The 19,405-nt window shown below is 56.6% G+C and overlaps 2 protein-coding genes across 2 annotated transcripts; one reads left to right on the top strand and one right to left on the bottom strand.

Moving 5' to 3' along the window:
• The first annotated feature begins 3,699 nt into the window (after positions 1 to 3,699).
• Positions 3,700 to 16,323, top strand: NAALADL1 (N-acetylated alpha-linked acidic dipeptidase like 1). The gene is made up of 18 exons (XM_026483277.4): positions 3,700 to 3,893; positions 3,976 to 4,148; positions 4,230 to 4,351; positions 4,689 to 4,811; positions 6,896 to 7,179; positions 7,270 to 7,374; positions 9,121 to 9,206; positions 9,361 to 9,480; positions 12,951 to 13,036; positions 13,119 to 13,182; positions 13,272 to 13,339; positions 13,559 to 13,650; positions 13,732 to 13,822; positions 14,672 to 14,753; positions 14,836 to 15,009; positions 15,085 to 15,172; positions 15,281 to 15,373; positions 15,718 to 16,323. Exons 1-18 carry the CDS (start codon positions 3,700 to 3,702, stop codon positions 15,902 to 15,904), a joined length of 2,232 nt encoding a protein of 743 aa, XP_026339062.2. The 3' UTR covers positions 15,905 to 16,323.
• Positions 16,296 to 19,401, bottom strand: SAC3D1 (SAC3 domain containing 1). The gene is made up of 3 exons (XM_026483276.4): positions 18,890 to 19,401; positions 18,155 to 18,735; positions 16,296 to 16,916 (listed from the first exon to the last, which is right to left on the bottom strand). The coding sequence occupies exons 1-3, from the start codon at positions 19,093 to 19,095 to the stop codon at positions 16,414 to 16,416; spliced, it is 1,290 nt and encodes a 429-aa protein (XP_026339061.3). The 5' UTR covers positions 19,096 to 19,401; the 3' UTR covers positions 16,296 to 16,413.
• Between the last annotated feature and the right edge of the window lie 4 nt (positions 19,402 to 19,405).

Here is a 19,405-nt window from a genome sequence, read left to right as displayed (position 1 = left end):
CCTGTAAGTCCTTCCCTTACCTGGGGCGAAATGGCCCTCGCCTGAAGACAAGCTCGGCGTCAGGATGGATTGACCCACTTTAGAAGCAAAAGTCCTTTTTTTTTTTAAAGATGTTATTTATGTATTTGTCAGAGAGAGAGAGAGCGCGCACACATGCAGGGGGAACGGCAGGCAGAGGGAGAACCAGGCTCCCCGCCGAGCAGCGAGCCTGACTGTGGGACTTGATCCCAGGACCCCAGGATCATGACCTGAGCCAAAGGCAGACGCTTAACCGACTGAGCCCCCCAGGCTTTGGTTTAAAGACATACATGTACACATGGAGGTTTAGAAAGAAGTTACCTGGTCAACTCGAGCGCGGTACTGACAAGGGGCTCTTAGGATTATTTTCTAAGGCCGTCAACGCGGGCCTTTTGATAGATTAACATTTTTTCAAAAGCAAAAGAGAAGTTTAGATTTTAATCCTATCTGTAGGGCTTCTGAGCCTTTGTCTTTCGCTTGTTTGCTTCAAATGTCCCCTTCCCACCTGGGCTCTGTGAGGCGATGGGGACAGCCCAGCAGTCGGAACACCTGTCATTCTGTATCCTGGTGCCTCGTCTCTGGGCGTGAGACAAGCCTTTCCTCTGTTAAGATTCCCGAGAAGTCACTCTTTCTTTCATAATAAAAAGCAAACCCCGCCTTCATCCCTACGCTTCCCCCACTGTGTCGGGCTGTTTTATGCTGGCTCGTGGCTTTCTCTTGCCACAAGGACTTCTAAGTGCCATGTAGGTAGGTTCAAAGTTAGCTGTTCTTGTCAACTGTTAACTGCCCAGAGCAGCTCTTGTAAATCAACTTAACATTTGTAAGATCTCTTCTGACTCCATTCTTTGTGTTTCTTTTAAATCCCTATGTGCCTTTTCATTCTTTTCTTTCCTACCACAAAAGGGGATTTTTTTTTTTAAGAGACAAAGGAAATTCAACTTTACTTGTTCTAGGAATTTTGGAAAACCTATCTTGAGTCATGCTGCCAACAGCTCGTCCCTGTACTTTGGGTGTTTGGAATCTCCGGACGAAGGCATATCGGGCCCCAGGTTTTGTAGCAGGGTACATACCCCAGCCCTCTCCTCCCTGTGCTCCAGACCTTGGCTTTGACTTACAATGCTTGGCTTTGACTTACAATGCTTGGCTTTGACTTACAATGCTGTAACATGGTCTTAAAAAAATGTTCAGGGAGGGGCCACGCCACCCACCGAGCCAGGATGGGGAAAGGAAAATTGACCGATTTATGTCCCTTGCCTACAGCAGTGTAGACGGCAGCTGATTCCAACGCCCTGAGCTGGAGTTCTCAGATAGTCACACACATGTTACACACTCTTGTCCACGTATCGTGTCTGGAACGTCCCATGTTCAAGCAGCTAAATCCTTCCAGGAGGGGGTGGCAGGGACACGGGGTGCTGCCTCGTGGTGTCATTACCGTGTCTGTTCTTCAACTTATCAGCCGATCTTGATGTCCCTCCCACTGCCCGTCTGCCTTCTGCGTCCTCAGGAATGTGTGTGCTCCCGACGCAGACCAGCTTCTGATAAGACGCAAGGTCATATCCTGAGTGATTAGTGCTGATAATCACCAGGCCCAAAACTGGCTTCCTGCTGTGCCTCTGTGATGTCACCGATCACGCTAGACCCCATCCGTAGTCCTCCTGGGCTAACATGTAATCCTCCTGACCAGCAGCACACGGGGAGACGGACACGGGAGGGGGAGGGGCAGGTGGAGCCCATGAAACAGGGTTGTGAGCAGGAAGGGGGCTGCTCTGAGAGTGGGCCGTGAAATCACACAGACACACACACACACACACACTGTACGGCGGCCTAGCTCCCCTGGCTCTTCTGGCATCTTTGGGACAACCATTGGGCAGAGGCCCAAAGCAGAATAGGCCATGGAGGGTGGGAGGAGGCACAGCCCCAGGGACCTCCCCAGTCCTGCCTGGCTCTCTGCGGCTGGAAGCAGGTCAGCGTGTGTACGGAGTACTGGGTGCCTTCCTCTCCCTCTCCCTGTGAGCAGGCTGGGCCATTTGCATGGATGGTCTGCCCCTCGCCTTCTCTGCATGCTGAATGCCTTCTCAACCTTGGGAGATGCCCTCTCAGGTGGAATTCCTCATCCTCCCCACTGGGAACACGCTGGTCTTCCCTTTATGGGGGCACCTACCACATGGTTGAGCCCAAAGCCTGCCTGTCTCCCTGCTGTACTTGAATCTGAGTCTCCCAGGACCTGGACCTGGGCACCTTTTCCTTCTCAGGGCCTAGCATGGGTCCTGCGCAGAGCGGAATGAAGGAAGGAAGCTTGCAGGTATCAGTGCAGGAGTGACTAGACGAACGGAGAGGTGGGAGGGTGGGAGGATAGAAAAGGGGATGGATAAATGGGTGGGTGGGTGGGTGGATGGATGGATGGGTGAATAAATAGGTGGATGGATGGCTGAACAGACGAATGGATTCCAGATAGAGTCAGGGGATGGAGGAGGAAGTCACCTCGCCAAGGAAGAATGGGCTTCCCTGGCTCTGTCCTCTAGAATGGCCCCCCTCTAAGAGTTCCATGTCCTCCCATAAGCTGGGACCCCTGCAGGATACAGACAAAGAATTCTTCCAGATCCCCTTTCTTCCTTTAACGCCAGTCTGTGCATTTTAGGATCCAGGTGAGGCAGGAGTGGCTAAAATTTACCAGGCTCCTTTGATGTGCAGACACTGGGCTAGATATTTCTATCGATGTGGTCTTCTTTAATGGAAACAGCACCTGTTTTGTGAAATAGGTCTATTGTTCCCATTTTACAGCTAAGAAAACAGGTTCAGGGGCGCCTGGGTGGCACAGCGGTTAAGCGTCTGCCTTCGGCTCAGGGTGTGATCCCAGAGTTATGGGATCGAGCCCCACATCAGGCTCCTCCGCTATGAGCCTGCTTCTTCCTCTCCCACTCCCCCTACTTGTGTTCCCTCTCTCGCTGGCTGTCTCTATCTCTGTCAAAATAAATAAATAAAATCTTAAAAAAAAAAAAAGAAAAACAGGTTCAGAGAAGCTAAGTGAATTGCCCAAAGTCACACAACCTATGTCCAGCAAGGATGGCATTTGAATTCAAAACCTGCTCCAGCAGCCAGGGCTGGATATGCCAGGAATCCAACGACACTGAGGAGGGGCGCCTGGGTGGGTCAGTCGGTTAAGAGTCTGCCTTTGGCTTGGGTCATGATCCTGGGGTCCTGAGATCGTGCCCCGCACCGGGCTCCCTGCTCAGCGGGGAGTCTGCTTTTCCCTCCCACTCTCTCCCTGCTCATTCTTTCTCTCTCTCTCTCTCAAATAAATAAAATCTTTAAAAACTATATTACAAGTGGCACTGAGGAGACAGAGGCGGGGATGGCCGGGAGTTGGCCCAGTCTTGCTCTAACAGGGGCTCTGAGTTCCTATTCGGGCTTGGCCTCCGTTTTACTGGGAGATCTGGCTGAGACCTTGTCCCTATCTGGGCCTCAGTGTGCCTGTGTGGACTTGATACCCTGGGGGTCCCTTCTAGGTGACTGATGCAGAAATCGAGGCGGCTGTGAATGCTCCTGGCCCTCCCTGCAGGATGCTCCCTGACTCTCCCTGCCAGCTGGGGGCCAAAGGGCAGGGCCACCCACAGGGTAATGGTTAACTCGACCCGACACCCATCTATAAGGAGTGACCCCAGCTTGCCAAGGCTCCACAGGATGCAGTGGGTGAAGGTGCTTGGGGGGGTGGTGGGGGCTGCCGCCCTCGTGGGGCTGGGGATCATCCTGGGCCACTTTGCCATCCCCAAAGGGGCCGATGTCCCCACTCCCAGCGTCTCCCAGGACCTGGACCTGGAGACCCTCGAGACCGTCATGCAACAGCTAGATGCCAACAAGATCCGAGAGAACCTCAGGTGAGAGGGCCGTCCCCGCTCCCCTCCTGCTCGCCACAGACACCTCCCTAACCCCGGGCTTGGCCCTCTGTCCGCCCTGCAGAGAACTCTCCAGGGAGCCTCACCTGGCCTCCAGCCCCCGAGATGAGGCCTTAGTGCAGCTCTTGCTGCAGCGGTGGCAGGACCCGGAGTCCGGCCTGGACTCGGCCGAGGCCCCCACCTACGAGGTGCTGCTGTCCTTCCCCAGCCAGGAACAGCCCAACCTCGTGACCGTTGGTGAGGTGCCATGCGGCTCTGGGGATGCCTGTGCGGTGGGGAGCCTCCAGGCCCAGCCCTGACACCTGTTCCCCTCCACAGTGGGTCCCACCGGCGGGGTCCTCTTCTCCTGCCGCCAGAGTGAAGAGAACCTGACCGGGGAGCAGGCGGGGCCCGATGTGATACCGCCGTATGCTGCCTATGCTCCCCCAGGAACCCCGCAGGTGGGCCTGGAACATCCCCTCCCCAGTTCCCTCTGGCTGCACCCCAACTTCTCCCTTCCTGACCCCGGGCCCCTACATGCACACTCCATTGCTACTCCTTTGGCCCATCACCTAGTCATTCTGCAAACGCTAATGGCCCCTACTTAAGACCAGGCTGGCTTCCGGGTACCTGGACACAGAAAACCAGGGGTAACTCTGTTCCTGGGGAGCTTCCAAGCTCTGGGTGAGGCGGGAAAACAGAATCCAACTCCATCACCCTGCCACGCAGCCTCGCTCTCCTTTCCTCACCCCCTTTTTCCTGGGCCTGGCTCTGACGATCACCTCCTCTTGGCACCAGGGCCTCCTCGTCTATGCCAACCGTGGAACGGAAGAAGACTTTCTGAGTCTATATACTCAGGGCATCGCACTGGAAGGCACCATTGCTCTGACCCGCTACGGGGGTGCAGGACGGGGGGCCAAGGTGAGCGGCAGCCCCCAGGGCGGGGAGCTGGGTGGGGGGGCTGGGGTGAGGGCCAGCTGCCGACAGGAGGCAGGGACAGGGAGGGGACAGAGCAGGGTTGGGGGGTGTGCAGAGCCCTGGGCTGGGGCGGAAGAGGCGAGCTGTATTTGTACCGTTACCACTCATGATGTGCTGTGTGACCCTGGATGCCTCCCCTACCCCTCTGAGCCTTGGGAAACAGGTGGATCAGGCAAAATGTTCCACCTTGCTGGAGTCTAAGTTCTCCTGCAAAGTAGTTCTGAATATTCAACTTAAATCCCTCCTGTTGCCTCCCTCCCAGCCCGCATCTTTTCAGCTAAAAATTTTGACTAAGTATGTCACGTCCATGGTTTTTTAAAAATGTGGGTTTGTTTTCTCTTTAATTTAAAAAGGTATAGAGTGAGGGAAGGGACCAGGGATTAGTGTTTCGTGACTACAGTTTCAGACTGGCAAGATGAAGAATTCAGTGGGTGGTGGCGACAGCCGTGTAATAACCTGCACGTCCTTCATCCTGCTGAACTTTGTGCTATAACATGGAGAGCAGGGCGCCTGGTGGCTCAGACAGTTAAGCGTCTGCCTTCAGCTCAGGCCATGATTCCGGGGTCCTGTGATCGAGCCCCGCATCAGGCTCCCTGCTTAGTGGGGAGCCTGCTTTTCCCTCTCCCTCTGCCTGCCGCTCCCTCTGCTTGTGCTCTCTCTCTCTCTGTCAAATAAATAAATAAAATCTTCAAAAAAAAATTGAAGTGGAGAGTGCCATAAATTTTATGGTATCTGGAAAAAGAAAAAGAAAAGAAAAGAGGGAAGAGGCGTGGTGGAGTTATACAGATTACAGAATTTTCAGTTTTAGAAAGAAGTTGAGAGTGGAAAAGTTCTCCATCCTCCAAAGAGGTAACCACTTTTTTTTTTTTTTTTTTTAGTTTATGGGAGATCTGCCCATAGTTTCTTTGGAAAAGGCTCATACGAATGTGTATTTTTATTTCCCCCTCTTTTTCTTTTTTTTTTTAAGATTTTATTTATTTATTTGACAGAGATAGAGACAGCCAGTGAGAGAGGGAACACAAGCAGGGGGAGTGGGAGAGGAAGAAGCAGGCTCATAGCGGAGGAGCCTGATGTGGGGCTCGATCCCATAACGCCGGGATCACACCCTGAGCCGAAGGCAGACGCTTAACCGCTGTGCCACCCAGGCGCCCCTCCCCGTCTTTTTCTATAAAAGCAGCATACTATATCCACTGTTTCAAGCTGTGCTTTTTTTCACCTTAATACATCCTGGAGATTGTTCTCAATTGGTACATAAATTGAGTCCTTGTTCTTTCTCTTTTTTTGAGGTACTGTTTTGTTTTTATGGCGCTAAAATAGAGCAGCATAAAATGAAATCTAACCTAATTATAAAATAAATCTTAAGTGTTTAACGCAGGGGCCTTAAGTACTTTTACAATGTTGTGGAACCATCTCCACCATCCATTCCCAGGACTCTCGTTCATTCCAAAAGAAACTCCATGCCCATTAAACACTCACGCCCTTCCTACCTCCTCCCCAGCTCTGGGTAACCTCTAGCCCACTTTCTAGAAACTACGAATTTGCCTGTTCTAGAAACTTCACGTAAGGGGAATCACACACTATCTTTGTGTCTGGCTTCTTCACTGAGCGTCAGGTTTTCAGGGCCCAACGGTGCTGGGTTAGCGCGCCGCTGCTTTTGAAGGCTGAGTAATATTCTCTTGCACGCCGGGCACACCGGCTCATCTGCTCCTTCTGCCGGTGGATGCGTGGGCCGCTCGCACCTGTAGCTCTGGTGCCCGAGGCTTCAGGAGCACACGCTGCTCTACCAGGCAGCCACCCCGCGGGCTGTGGCCAGACGCCTCCGTTTCTGCACCAGCCGCGCTGCCAGGCACCGGCCCGCCTCTGCCCCACGGTCTTTGCCACCTCTAGCAGCGCGGCAGAGAACGATTGGTGCAAACATCCTCCTGCCCGTGGGAAGATAGATTGGCCATACAGAGGAAGGAAGCGGGGAGCAGGCCCTGAGCCCGCCTCCCCCGTGCCCTGAATACAGCCTCATCCACCCCCCACAGGCTGTGAACGCCGCCAAGTATGGGGTCGCCGGGGTGCTGGTGTACACGGACCCCGCAGACATCAACGATGGGCAGAGCTCCGCCAACGAGACCTTCCCAAACTCCTGGGGCCTGCCCCCGTCTGGGGTGGAGCGAGGCTCCTACTTTGAGTATTTTGGGGATCCCCTGACTCCCTACCTTCCAGCCAATCCCTCTTCCTTCCGCCTGGACCCCGATGATGCCCCTGGATTTCCTCCAATTCCCACTCAACCCATTGGCTTCGATGATGCAAAAATCCTTCTCTGGTAAGCTCTGGTGTCCCCCGGGGTCCCCCGCTCCCCCCCACTCCAGTGGCCCCCAACCTTCAATCCCCACACCCTTCACCTCCTCCCCAGTAACCTCCAGGGGACCGTGGCCCCCGATGCCTGGCAGGGAGCACTGGGTTGTGACTACAAGTTGGGGCCTGGCTTCCGGTCTGATGGTGACTTCCCAGCAGACAGGTGAGGTGGGGCCCCTCCTCCTCGAGGCTCCTCTCCTCTTTCCTTGTTACGCTGCTCTGCCCACCTCAAGCCCTAGCCTTTCCCTTTCTTCTCTCTCCCCACCTTCCCCTGCCTCCAGACTACCTGTCCTGTTTTGGGGGAAGCCAGTGAAAGCTGCATGGCCCACAAGGCCCTGCGGAGTTTCACCCCCACTTCACCTCTGACCTCCATGCTCCAGCCACCCCCTCTCTTGAACATGCCAAGCTCATTCCCAAACCAACACCTCCGTACTTGCTGTTCCATCTGCCTGGAACACCCTTCCCCACACTCCTGCCATTCCTGGCCAGCACCAACCTCCCCACCTGCCACCAGGTATCCTCTCACAGGTGGGCCTGTTAGTGTCCTGCCCACGCCACTTCACCCCTGCAGTGGCTCACTTCCTCAGGCTTTGTCTCGCTCCGGGGAGGGAGGTCCCAGAGGGCGGGGCTGTGTCTGTCCCAGTCACTGCCCAGTGCTTGCCTACGCTAAGTATCCAGTAAGTACTTCACTGCGTCTGTGAAAAGAACTGGAGAGGAAGAGTGGGGCTTGCTTCCTCTTTTTTTTTTTTTTTTTTTTCCTTTCTGGTGAATAGAGGACATTTAATATTTCTGTGCTGGTCAAACAGAACACAGGTGGGGAGTAGTACATAGGGGAGAGGGCCAAGGGCCCCCTGCCTATCAGGAGGGGTGGCTTGTGCAGGGGTGTATGTAGGGGCTTCTTGGAAAATAGTGCATGGAGTCTTCTCAGCAAAGGGGCCTGGGCTGAGGTATCATGAGCATCCAACACAGCCAATCCTTGGCCAAAATGGGGTCCCCCATAGGGGGTCTGTGGAGTCTCACCTCTCTTCCAGCTCCTTTGCTGGAATCCACACTCCAGCGTGATGGGGGACTCGGTCCTAGTGAGGGGTCTGGAGAGCACCCAGGAAGCAGCCCAGGGTTGGGACCAGGGCTCAGGGCCCACCGCCCGAGGAGCCGAGAACCGCTAGGGCTGTGCACCTTCTTTCCCTCTGCCCTTGTTCCTTCTTCCAGGCTGCCCAAGATCAGAGTGGGGGTGAGCAGGGTCCCCAGCCTCTGCTGAGGCCCAGGGACCTCAGGGTGGGGTGGAGGAAGGGTGGAGACAGGGTCTGGGCCACCAACGGACACTGTAAACTTTCATTTAAAACTAACTTCAGGGACTCCAGGGTGGCTCAGTCCATTAAGCGTCTGTCATCGGCTCAGGTGATCCCAGGGCGCTGGGATCCAGTCCCACATCACACTTCTTGCTCAACGGGGAGCCTGCTTCTCCCTCTGCCTGCCTCTCCACCTGCTTGTGCGCTCCCGCTCTCTCGCGCGCGCTGATAAATAAATAAATAAAGTCTTAAAAAAAAAAAAAAAAAAACAAAACCCTGTTACTTAAGTGGAGGGAGGGCTTCCAGCCCGGGGCCAGGGGGTGGAGCAAGGAGGAGGATCAGGGGGTGTGGGAAGTGGCGGAGGAAAAAGCCCACAAAAAGCTTTAGTTTTTGCTTCCGGCATAAGAAAGGTCTTTGGTTATCGGATCACCTGGGGTTGGGGGTGTGGAGGGGAGGGCAAGGAGGGGTGCTGAGGGAGGGCTTTGCTGCCTCTCCAGTTACTTGTGGGCCAGAGACTTGGTGGTGTCCCTTTCTTGCTCTGGGCCTCAGTTTCCCCTGCACTGTGTTGGGAGGGGGAGTGGGCAGGCCCAAGACTCTGGTCGCCTCCTTGCCTCCCCAAGCCAGGTGAACGTGAGTGTCCACAACCGCCTGGAGCTGCGGAACTCCTCTAACGTCCTGGGGATCATCCGCGGCGCTGTGGAGCCGGGTGAGCGCCAGCTCGGGCCTCCCTGACACTCTAGAGCCGCGCCCCGCCGCGCCCCGCCCCGAGCATCCTCTGACCACGCCCCCTGCACCCCGCCCGCCGGGCCCCGCCCACACTCGCTCCTCCCCGGTTTCTGAGTCTCTGCTCTTCTCGCCAGACCGCTACGTGCTGTACGGAAACCACCGGGACAGCTGGGTACACGGGGCCGTGGACCCCAGCAGTGGCACTGCCGTCATCCTGGAGCTCTCCCGAGTCCTGGGGACCCTGGTGAAGAAGGGTGAGGCGGCCCCGGTGCCTGGTCTAGGGACTGTCCCAGCAGGCGGTCACGTCCAGCCCACACCTCCCTGAGCTCTCAGGCGTCCTGCCCCACCTCCTCTGCCTCACGCTCCAGTGCCCACTTGTGCCAAGCCCGAGGGCCCCGGGGGCCGACCTGCATGGACGCCAGCCCTGGCCTCGCTCAGGTCGCCCCGTGGGATATGGGGACCTTGTGCAGTGGCCTCCGAGAGCCTCCCGTGCCCCTCCAGCGCCGCCCTGAGCAAGGCAGTGCCCAGGCTCTGACTTCGGGGGGCCTCAAGCCCAGTTGAGGCAGGGATAACAGTCGTTAATTCAAGTATGTCCCGTGTGCCTACCGTGTGCCAAGCCAGTTCTCGGCACAGCAGACCCCCACAGCGAACACCCGATCTGCTGCATGCAGAGACAACCCTGGAAGAATATCTAAGCGGCTTTCTGCACACAAGCCCGAGCTCAGGAAGGCCTCTCTGTGGAGCTGGCAGTTTGGCGTGGGGTGGGGATCCAGGTGGAGGGCACAGCATGTGGAAAGGAGGGCCTGGACCAGGTGGCAGGCCCGCGGGGGAGTTTGGAGTTCAGTCTGAGGTTGGCGGGAAGATGGTGCGGGATTTTTTTCCCATGTGTTTTTACTTTTATTAATTAATTAATTTGAGAGAGCCCAAGCGTTGGGGCGGGGGGAGCAGAGGCGAAGGCAGAGGCAGGGGGAGAAGCAGGCTCCGAACTGAGCAGGGAGCCCAATGTGGGACTCGAGACCCAGACCCCGGGATCATGACCTGAGCCGAAGGCAGACGCTTAACCGACTGAGCCCCCCAGGCGCCCCTGGTGTGGGATTTTAATCAGAAGAGTGACTTGATGGAGTCCCAATTGTACACACTTTCTCCTGCTCCAGTGGGGGAGGTTGTGGGGACGAGTCAGAGGCCTTGTCATCCTCAGGGCCCGGAGGGATAGTGCGGCTTGGGCCAAGGTGGGGGCTGTGGGAAGGAGGTCTGTTGATGACAGAGGTGAGGGAGAGGACAAGGGGAGGACTCCCGGATCCCCAATTTCTGGTTCGAGCAACCTAGTGTATGGCAGTGCCATTTATGAAAAACAAATCAGGGGCAGAGGGCAGATCTAGGGGGAAGAAAGTGAATTCTGTTCGTCACATGTTGATTTTTTTTTTTTAGCTTATTACAAATTGTAGTAAAATATACATACCATAAATTTTACCTTTATTTTTTTTCTTTTTTTTTTAGAGAGAGGGAGAGAGAGAAAGAGAGGCAGAGAATCCCAAGCAGGCCCCACGCCCAGCAGGCAGCCCAACACGGGGCTGGATCCCACAACCCCGAGATCATGACCCGAGCCGAAATCAAGTTGGACACCCAACTGACTGAGCCACCCAGGCGCCCCTAAAATTTACCTTTCTAACCATGTTTTTAAAAAATATCATTTATTTATTTGAGTGAGAAAGAGAGTGAGATCACGGGCAGAGGGGAAGGGTAGAGGGAGAAGCAGACTCCCTGCAGAGCTGGGAGCCCGACTCAGGACTTGATTCCAGGACCCCAAATGACTGAGCCACCCAGGCGCCCTCTAACTATTGTTAATGTACAATTCAGTGGCATTAAGTATATTCGGTGTCGTACACCCATCACCACCATCCATCTGTAGGACTTTTTCACCTTCCGGTACATATAACATCCCAAAGTTATAACTATATAATTTGAATTGATACCAACTTAATCTCATACAAAAGCTCTACTCCTGTAAAGCTCTGCCCTTCCCCTTTATGGTACTGATGTCACAAATTACATGTCCGTTTATGCACGTGTGCCCATTCCCATAGTGATTTTGAGGTGCCTAAGAGACATTCCCGGGGACAGGGCAAGCAGGCAGTTGAAGGGGCTGATCTCCAGGGTCGGAAAAGAGACTCCAGAGAGAAACTGAGGAGTCGGTGACATCAATGACATGTAAAACCAGCAGGTGTGATTGAGATCAACTGAGATCGGAGGTGGGGGGGGGGACGAGCTTGTGGAGAGAGGCTGGGCTTGGGGCTTTCCCCTCTTCGGTAGTGTAGGAATTTCTGTCTCTGTTGTTCAAGTGTTTTCTTTTGAAATAATTCCAGACTTACACGAGACTTGCCAAGATAGTACAAAGGAGCCTTGGACATCGTTCACCCAGATACTCCTGATATTATGATTTTACCATGTTGGCTCTTTCTCTCTCTATTGTTTTCTGGAGTGTTTGAAAGTTGCAGAAATGCTACACCTTTACCCATAAACTTATCACTGTGCATTTCCTGAAAATAAGGACATTTTCTTTCATGGCGGCAGGATAATGATCAGAATGAGGAAATGAACAATGTTGCCAACTGTTCTTATGATGACCTCTAGAGTGAAGAAGTTTCTGACCCGAGGGTCAATGCGGGATCTCCCATTGCCTGTGGTAGTGGCGTGTGTCATCTGTGATAGCTCCTTAGTTCTTGTCTTTCACGATCCTGAGGTTATTTTGCGGAGTGTCCCTCAATCTGGATTCGTCTGATTCGATTCAGGTTATGCATTTTGGGCAGGAAACGGTGTGAGAATTTGTGATGGCAGCATAGAACCCTTTAATACTTATACAATTTTCATTTAAAACAAAAAGCTGAGAGGGGAGCCTGGGTGGCTCGGTCAAGGTTAAGCGTCCGACTCTTGATCTCAGCTCAGGTCTTGATCTCAGGGTCATGAGTTCAAGCCCCAAGTTGGGCTCCACGTTGGGCTCCACATTGGGGCACGGAGCCTACTTAAAAAGATAAAATTAAAACAAAGCATTGAGAAATGATCAAAGGGTACTGAATTGGAACTGGAGATGGGAGCAGAACCAGGAACAGGATGTGCTGTAGGCTGCCGGAGGCTGTGGAAGGCGGTGTGGCCAATTCCTTAAGCCCCTGGACTCGGGAGCCAGACCCTGGATTTGAACCCTGGCTCCATGCCTACCAGCTGTGTAACCCTGGGCAAGTCATTTAACTTTTGTGCGGCTCAGTTTCATCTGTGAAATGGAGACAACAAGGCTCTGTCCCTCAGGGCGTTGTTGTAAGGACTGGCTCAGAATGGATAACGCTTAAGGAGAAACTCACTGTATTATGGAGCGGAGGTTGCGGGAGGGTTCCGCCTGGGATGCGTGAAGCAGACAGTTGGGGGTGGAGGGTCCGGAGGTCTCCTGAAGGCATACCGCTAAGGAAGGGGGAGCCAAGGCATTCTGGCAGAAGGGACCACCTGAGATTGGTATAGAGGGCAATGTTGGGGGGTTCCCAGCACGGGCGGGAGGCTGGGAAAAGGAGGACGGTGCCTCGGAGAAGGCTGGGCTGGAGACGCAGCGGGACCTACCCCCTGTCACCGGCTGCCCCACCCCGGCCGGCCCTTCCTCCTCTCCACGTCCCCAGCCTGTCCCCCAAGCCACCCCGAGATCCGGCGACCCTGTCCTCCAGCCCTTTATCTCCCTCCCCAGGCACCTGGCGTCCCCGCAGATCAATAGTGTTTGCGAGCTGGGGGGCAGAGGAGTTTGGGCTCATTGGCTCCACAGAGTTCACAGAGGTGAGGGAGGCCTGCGGGGCGGGCGGTGGAGGGATTCCCGAGGCGGGGCCTGGCCGGGCTCACGTCGGGCCCCCACCCGCAGGAATTCTTCAGCAAGCTGCAGGAGCGCACCGTGGCCTACATCAACGTGGACATCTCGGTGTTTGGTACGGCGCGGGGGGCGGCTGCGCTGACCCGGGGAGAGGGGCGACGAAGGGGCGGCGGCCCGAATAGTCTTTCTCTGGTCTTGCCACAGCCAATGCCACTTTGAGGGCGCAGGGGACGCCCCCGGTCCAGAGCGTCATCTTCGCCGCCGCCAAACAGGTGAAAGGGGGGCGGGGCGGGGACGACGGCCAGGGCGGGGTGGGCGGGGCTGGAGCTGGTCCTTATTAGAGGGGCCTGGCGGTGGGACTGAGGCTGGGGGAAGGCCTTGTAGGACCCGCGGGCCTGTGCTTAGGATGGAGACTCGGGTGGGCCCGGCCGGGGACCTCCTCTTGGGCCTGGGGAGGGGCCAGCCCCAGACGAGATTCCCCTCCCGGTCAGATCCCCGCACCAAACCCGGTGGGGCTCAGCATCTACGACAACTGGATCCGGCATTCCAACCGTAGCAGCGCAGCCTACGGCCTGGTCCCCAGGTGAGCCCAGGGCCAGGACGGGGCCCCCGGGAGGGCGGGCTGGCCCAGCACCCTCCAGCCCGACCATCTTTCTTTTCGCAGCCTGGGCACTCTGGGTGCTGGCAGCGACTATGCACCGTTCATTCACTTCCTGGGCATCTCCTCCATGGACATCGCCTACACCTATGACCAGGTGAGTGGGTACCCCTCTGTCCCACAGCTCAGTACGTTGCTCCCCCAGCCCCTTCCTCTCTTAGAGCCTCTCTAGTGCAGACTGAGTCAGGCTCCACCACTCAGTAGCTGTGCTCCCTTCGCCAAGTTTCTTAACCTCTCTGAGCATGTTTATGCTCGCCTATTATTTTATCAGATTTAAGGCATTACTGACAACATTGCGATATGCGCTCTCGGAGGGGGCCACACACTGCCAGTTAGTTGCAGGATGACAATGACTTAAAAAGCATCCTGGGGCCCCCGGCGGGCTCAGTCCGTGGAGCGCGCAACTCTTGATCTTGGGGTCGTGAGTTCCAGCCCCATGTTGGGTGTAGAGATTACTTAAAAAAATAAAATCTTAAAACAAAAGAGGCATTCTGATTCCAGAGATCATAAAAAATGAAAAAAATGTTTACCCCAGAATAGATTAAATACAGTATGAAACAGGGATGGATTCATAGCATCGGTGTGCGGGCTGAAATGAGGTAAGGGATGTGGGGTGCCCAGCTTGCCTCCCCCTGCTTGATGCTCCAAAACGCCCTTTCTCCCCCTCATGGCCATACCGCTCCTGGGCGTCGAGCTGGGATTTGAATCCTCTCATCTGACTCCCAAGCCTCAGGCTCTTCTCCGTCATGTGAAATGGAGATCTGGCAGCTGACCCAGCTCTGCCGCTATTAGCTGTGAGGTCAGGCGGGTGACTTAATCTCTGAGCCTCAGTTTCCTCCTCTGTAAAGTAGGAATTATGATTTGAGATAATGTCCCTGTGTCGTAGCTCACTGTTGGTACACCCCCCCCCCATCCCAAGCCTGTCACCTTGGCTTTGTTCCCCTAGAGCAAGACCTCAGCCAGGATCTACCCCACCTACCACACAGCCTTCGACACCTTTGGTTACGTGGACAAATTTGTGGACCCTGGTGAGGAGGGGGCAAAGGGAATCCTGAGGCTGGGGGAGGATGGGCCGAAGACTGAGCCCTGGCCTGGTCACCCTCCCTGCAGGCTTCAGCAGCCACCAGGCTGTGGCCCGGACAGCAGGGAGCGTGCTTCTGAGGCTCAGTGACAGCCTCTTCCTTCCTCTGAACGTCAGTGACTATGGAGAGACCCTCCGAAGTTTTCTGCAGGCTGCCCAGCAGAACCTTGAGGGCCTGTTGGAGCAGCATGGCATCAGTCTGGGTACGGAGCCCCCTTGACATGGGGGTATGGGGAGCCCTGCTCCTCCAGGGCTGAGACGCTGGCTGTTCCCCACAGGGCCTCTGGTGACTGCAGTGGAGAAGTTTGAGGGGGCAGCCGCGGCCTTGGACCAACACATATCCGCGCTGCAGAAGGGCAGCCCTGAGTGAGCAAGGGCAGCAAGCAGGTGTCTGGGAGGGCGGCATCCGGGGCAGGATGCAGGCTGGCAGCTGGGCTGCTGGTTCCAGGGTGACGAAGGTCCTGCCGCTTCCAGCCCCTTGCAGGTCCGGATGCTCAACGACCAGCTGATGCTCTTGGAGCGGACCTTCCTAAACCCGCGAGCCTTCCCAGAGGAACGCTACTACAGGTGAGCCTGTCCCGAAGCTCCCGGCAAGTGCAGCGGGGCGAGGCTGGGCAGTGGGCACCCACCTGAGGGAGGAGAATCTAAGAGTTTGCTGGCCTTCAGAGCACAACCCAGCCCCTTGAAACAGCTGGGGAATCCGGCTCAAAGGATGGGAGGCAATCAGTCAAGGTCACCCTGGAACTATAACCTGCATCTCTCACCACCACTGCTGGAAGGGTCCCAGCTTTCGGAGGCAGTGGGGCGGCGCCTTTGTGCCTTGCTATACACAGACGAGCCCGTGCCAGGCCGAAGCTCCTCTCTTTCCTGGTCCCTGAGTGACTTCACTTCTCCCCCGTGTCTCCCGTCAGCCACGTGCTCTGGGCGCCCCGCACCGGCTCCGTAGCCACATTCCCCGGCCTGGCCAATGCCTGCTCCAGGGCCATGGACACCGGCCTTGGGTCTGCAGCCTGGGCTGAAGTGCAGAGGCAGCTCAGCATCTTGGTGGTGGCCCTGGAGGGCGCGGCAGCCACCCTAAGGCCTGTGGCTGACCTCTGACCCCAGCTCCCCACCGTCCTTCATCCTAATGCTCTCCCACTCCAGCTTTTCTTGGGTGTGTCCCGGTCTTCCCTGATGCCAACCTGAGGCACAGTCGCGGGACCCTATCAAGCTTCGGAGACAACAGCGTAGGGTCTCACCAGTTGTGGACACCTGAGGGGAGTGAGAAGCCTTCCTCATTCTGGCTCTTGGGTGGCAGAGGATGAAGAACAGGAGACAGGAATGGTGGGGTGTGGGTGGGTAAGGATGGGATGCGTAATGCCAACCAGAGACCACCAGAGCCACCCCTCAGGGACCAGCAGGGAAACTGAGGCCCGGTAGGGGCAGTCTGGGTTCTTCTCCCCATATACCCCTATCGTGTGTCAACTCCTCCCTGCCCTCCCCTGAATAAACCAAGCAGAGTTATTGTCCCTACAAAACAAGTTCCTTTTACTGTGTAGGAATTATGAAAAAAGAAACCTGAGTGATTAGATCCAGTCCTGGGCTCTGGGAGAGGGCAGGGCTCCTCCTCATGCTGGGGACTTCGATCTGTCCACACCCTCATCTTCTTCCTCTGCCATGACCACCTCCTCCAGGGTGCGCCCTGCAAGTTTGCTCCCCACCAACACTTTGCAGGTCCCAGCAGGCGGCAGCCCTTCCTCAGTGTAGCGACCCCTGAGAAACACAACTCTTTCCTGTCCATCCAAGGGCAGTCCGTGGGCCTGGCACAGGTCCCGCGCCTCTTCGGGCCCATCCAGGGCCAGCAGGTGGACCATGAAGCCCAGAGGCAAGGTCTGGCCTTTGGGGGTGCTCAGGGCACGAGCGAGGCGGGCCAGGGCTCCCCGGCGGGCACGGCCTACGTGGCACCGGACCGCGCAGCTCTGCAGGTAGGGCAGGATCCGGAGCAGGCGGAACAGACGGGCGGCGTTGCCTTCGCGGAAGGCCGAGTCCACAGCCAGGGCCCTGCGTAGGGCCGGGCAGGAACGCAGGGCATCAGGGAGCTGCAGAACCTCATGAAGGGCCTCCACGGAGCCTGTGAGGGCAGAAGCCAGAGTGAGAACTCCTCGTCTTTCCCATCCCGGGCCACCTTCCATCCCATCCCAGTAGGCCTCCCCCGTCTCCCCTCCCAAAGGCTGGGGTCCTCAGCCAGGCCCACCTCTGGCCTGCCACCCAGCTCAACTCCGACCTTGCCCCACCTACCTTCCACTCTGGCCACGCCCTTCCCCTGGGCCAAGCTCACCTTCCCTCCCCCTTTTTTCCATCAGCCCCTTCCAGAGCCTTATCTGAATGAGTTGCCAGAGCCCCTTCAAACAGTCTGCATCCAGACTGGATCCACGAAGTGAGGCATTGTGTTTGGATGAGGGAGACAGGCCCAGAAAAGTTCACGACTTGCCTGAGGCTGTCTTAGAGTTCAAATGTAGGAGAATTTGACACAACACAATCCAAGTTTCAGACTTCAGACCCACAGCCCTTTCCCCACTTGCCCTAGCTGCTGCACAGATGAGGAGGCTGGCTCAGCGGCCCACCCCATAAGGCCTCTTCCCCGAGGACATTCTGCCTCTGCTTCCCTTCCACAAGGATCATGCACACCGGAACCTTGGGCCACTTTTGTAAACTGAGGCTTCTGACCCATTCGTGGGTTTTGAAACCAAGAACATTTTATTTTTAAATTTTTTAAAAAAGATGTCATTTATTTGTCAGAGAGAGAGAGCACAACCAGGGAGAGCGGCAGACAGAGAAAGAAGCAGGCTTCCTGCTGAGCAAGAAGCCCAATGCAGGACTTGATCCCAGGACCCTGGATCATGACCTGAGTCGAAGGCAGACGCCTAACTGAGGGAGCCACCCAGGCATCCCCCAAGAGCATTTTATTACAATCAAATACAACAGAGTTTATTAGAATGCACCATCCATCCACAGGAAGGATCTAATATCTTGAAACTAATGTGTCAGATATATTCTTGGCTGTTTTGCAAGGGAGTTTAAAAAAGTTTGAAAATCAAACAAGGCCAGTATTTCCGCTCCAACACCGACCTCTCCACTTTTATAACCCCCCCCCCCCGCCGCCAAATTGAGACCCAAATATGGGAAGGGACAGGCCAGAAGGCCCACGTGGGGGTTCAGTGGCTCTTGTGCACTGCCTCGACATACATTTAGAAGGCAGGCATGGGGAGGGAGTTAATGGTGAGATAGTAAAGCTTCTCTTTCCTTCCCCGGCCTCCACTGTCCCCAAGGAGGCACCACGTCCGCCCCGCTGCCAAGACCCCGACTCACCCAGATTATAGAGCAGAAAGAGACCCTGGAAGGCGGCCTGGCGGGGATGCGGCCCGGCGCCTTGCGCGTAGCAGCGCCGCAGAGAGCCGAAGCACTCCTGCACCTGCGCCTGCAGCAGCACCGGGTCCGCCGGCCCGCGCTCCGCGTCCGGCCCCAGCCGCGCCACCACGGCCAGCAGCACGGCTAGCGCCGCCTCCAGCACCGCCGCCGCCTCGGCGTCGCCCGCGCCCTGCAGGGCCAGGTCCAGCCGCACGGCGCGCAACCGGTCCGCCACGAAGCTGGCCACCTCGGCGCAGGAGGCGTCAGCGCGCTCGGCCACCTCGCCGGCCAGGTAGCGCACGGTGGCCAGCAGCACGGACGGCGGCCGTAGCTGGCTCGGCGGGGGCCGCGCCTTGCCGGCGGCGGGTCGTTTGTACTCCTTCACGGCGCGCTGCGGATCCGCGCGGGGCGGGTCGCCGCGGCACCCCGGCGCCACCTCGAAGCGGTGCAGGCGGCCCTCCTTTTCGCGCTCGGCGCGCTCGGCGGCCGGGCACATGTCTGGGCAAGTGCCCACGGGCAGCTGGCAGGCGGCCATGGGGGGGCTGAGGGGAAAGCAGAGGCTCTCAACATTCCAGAGACCGGGGCGGCCACCCGCCCCATTCTACGCAAGGGCTGGCGGGGCCGGTCGGGGCTCGGGCGCCGGGGCGCGCGGATCCCAGCTGGGCCCCGCCTACCCGGCCACCACCGCCCTCTCACCGAGTCTCGTCCCCTCCCACAAAGCCTGGAGTAGGCCTCCCAGGACACACTGCATTGTAGCTCAGCGCCGCCACTTCCGACTCAGACGCCTCCAAAGCCTCCAGGATGCACCGCGCACAGTCCAGCCCACTCCCATGATGCACCAGATTGTAGTCCCTCCCGCAACCAATGGCTTTGCAGGAGGGGCGGGAGAGGCATGGAGCCATGCCCTCCCAGGCTTCAAGGCACCGAACCCTGAACCCTCGCTCTTATCCTTTGGGCACCTCCCCAAATGGGTAACCCCAATTTGGGTTCCTCTCCATCATCCCCTTCACCCAGTAACCTGGTTCAATCGGTCTTACTGTCATTCTCTGCTCTTGTTTCCCTGGAGACTACTCTACCCGTTTTCTAGATCAGGGGTCCGCAGACTTTTTCTGCAAAGGGCCAGAGAGTAAATGCTTTGGGATTTGCAGGTCGCAACTAGGCAACTATTCAACTCTGCTGGTGTAGTGGGAAAGCAGCCACAGACAGTATTAA

Source organism: Ursus arctos, unplaced genomic scaffold (genome assembly GCF_023065955.2).
Source record: "Ursus arctos isolate Adak ecotype North America unplaced genomic scaffold, UrsArc2.0 scaffold_23, whole genome shotgun sequence".
NCBI lineage: Eukaryota > Metazoa > Chordata > Mammalia > Carnivora > Ursidae > Ursus > Ursus arctos.
This window is presented reverse-complemented; position numbering and strand designations above follow the sequence as displayed.

What these genes read in the sequence shown, in the direction of transcription:
- NAALADL1 (XM_026483277.4), top strand. Translation starts at nt 3,700, where the DNA reads ATGCAGTGGGTGAAGGTGCTTGGGGGGGTGGTGGGGGCTGCCGCCCTC. An exon ending in GTGCAGGACGGGGGGCCAAG is followed by an intron (nt 4,812 to 6,895) that starts GTGAGCGGCAGC and finishes CACCCCCCACAG; the next exon opens with GCTGTGAACGCCGCCAAGTA. An exon ending in CCAGAGGAACGCTACTACAG is followed by an intron (nt 15,374 to 15,717) that starts GTGAGCCTGTCC and finishes GTCTCCCGTCAG; the next exon opens with CCACGTGCTCTGGGCGCCCC.
- SAC3D1 (XM_026483276.4), bottom strand. Translation starts at nt 19,095, where the DNA reads ATGGCTCCATGCCTCTCCCGCCCCTCCTGCAAAGCCATTGGTTGCGGG. An exon ending in GTGGGAGGGGACGAGACTCG is followed by an intron (nt 18,736 to 18,889) that starts GTGAGAGGGCGG and finishes CTTTCCCCTCAG; the next exon opens with CCCCCCCATGGCCGCCTGCC. An exon ending in CTTTCTGCTCTATAATCTGG is followed by an intron (nt 16,917 to 18,154) that starts GTGAGTCGGGGT and finishes CTGCCCTCACAG; the next exon opens with GCTCCGTGGAGGCCCTTCAT.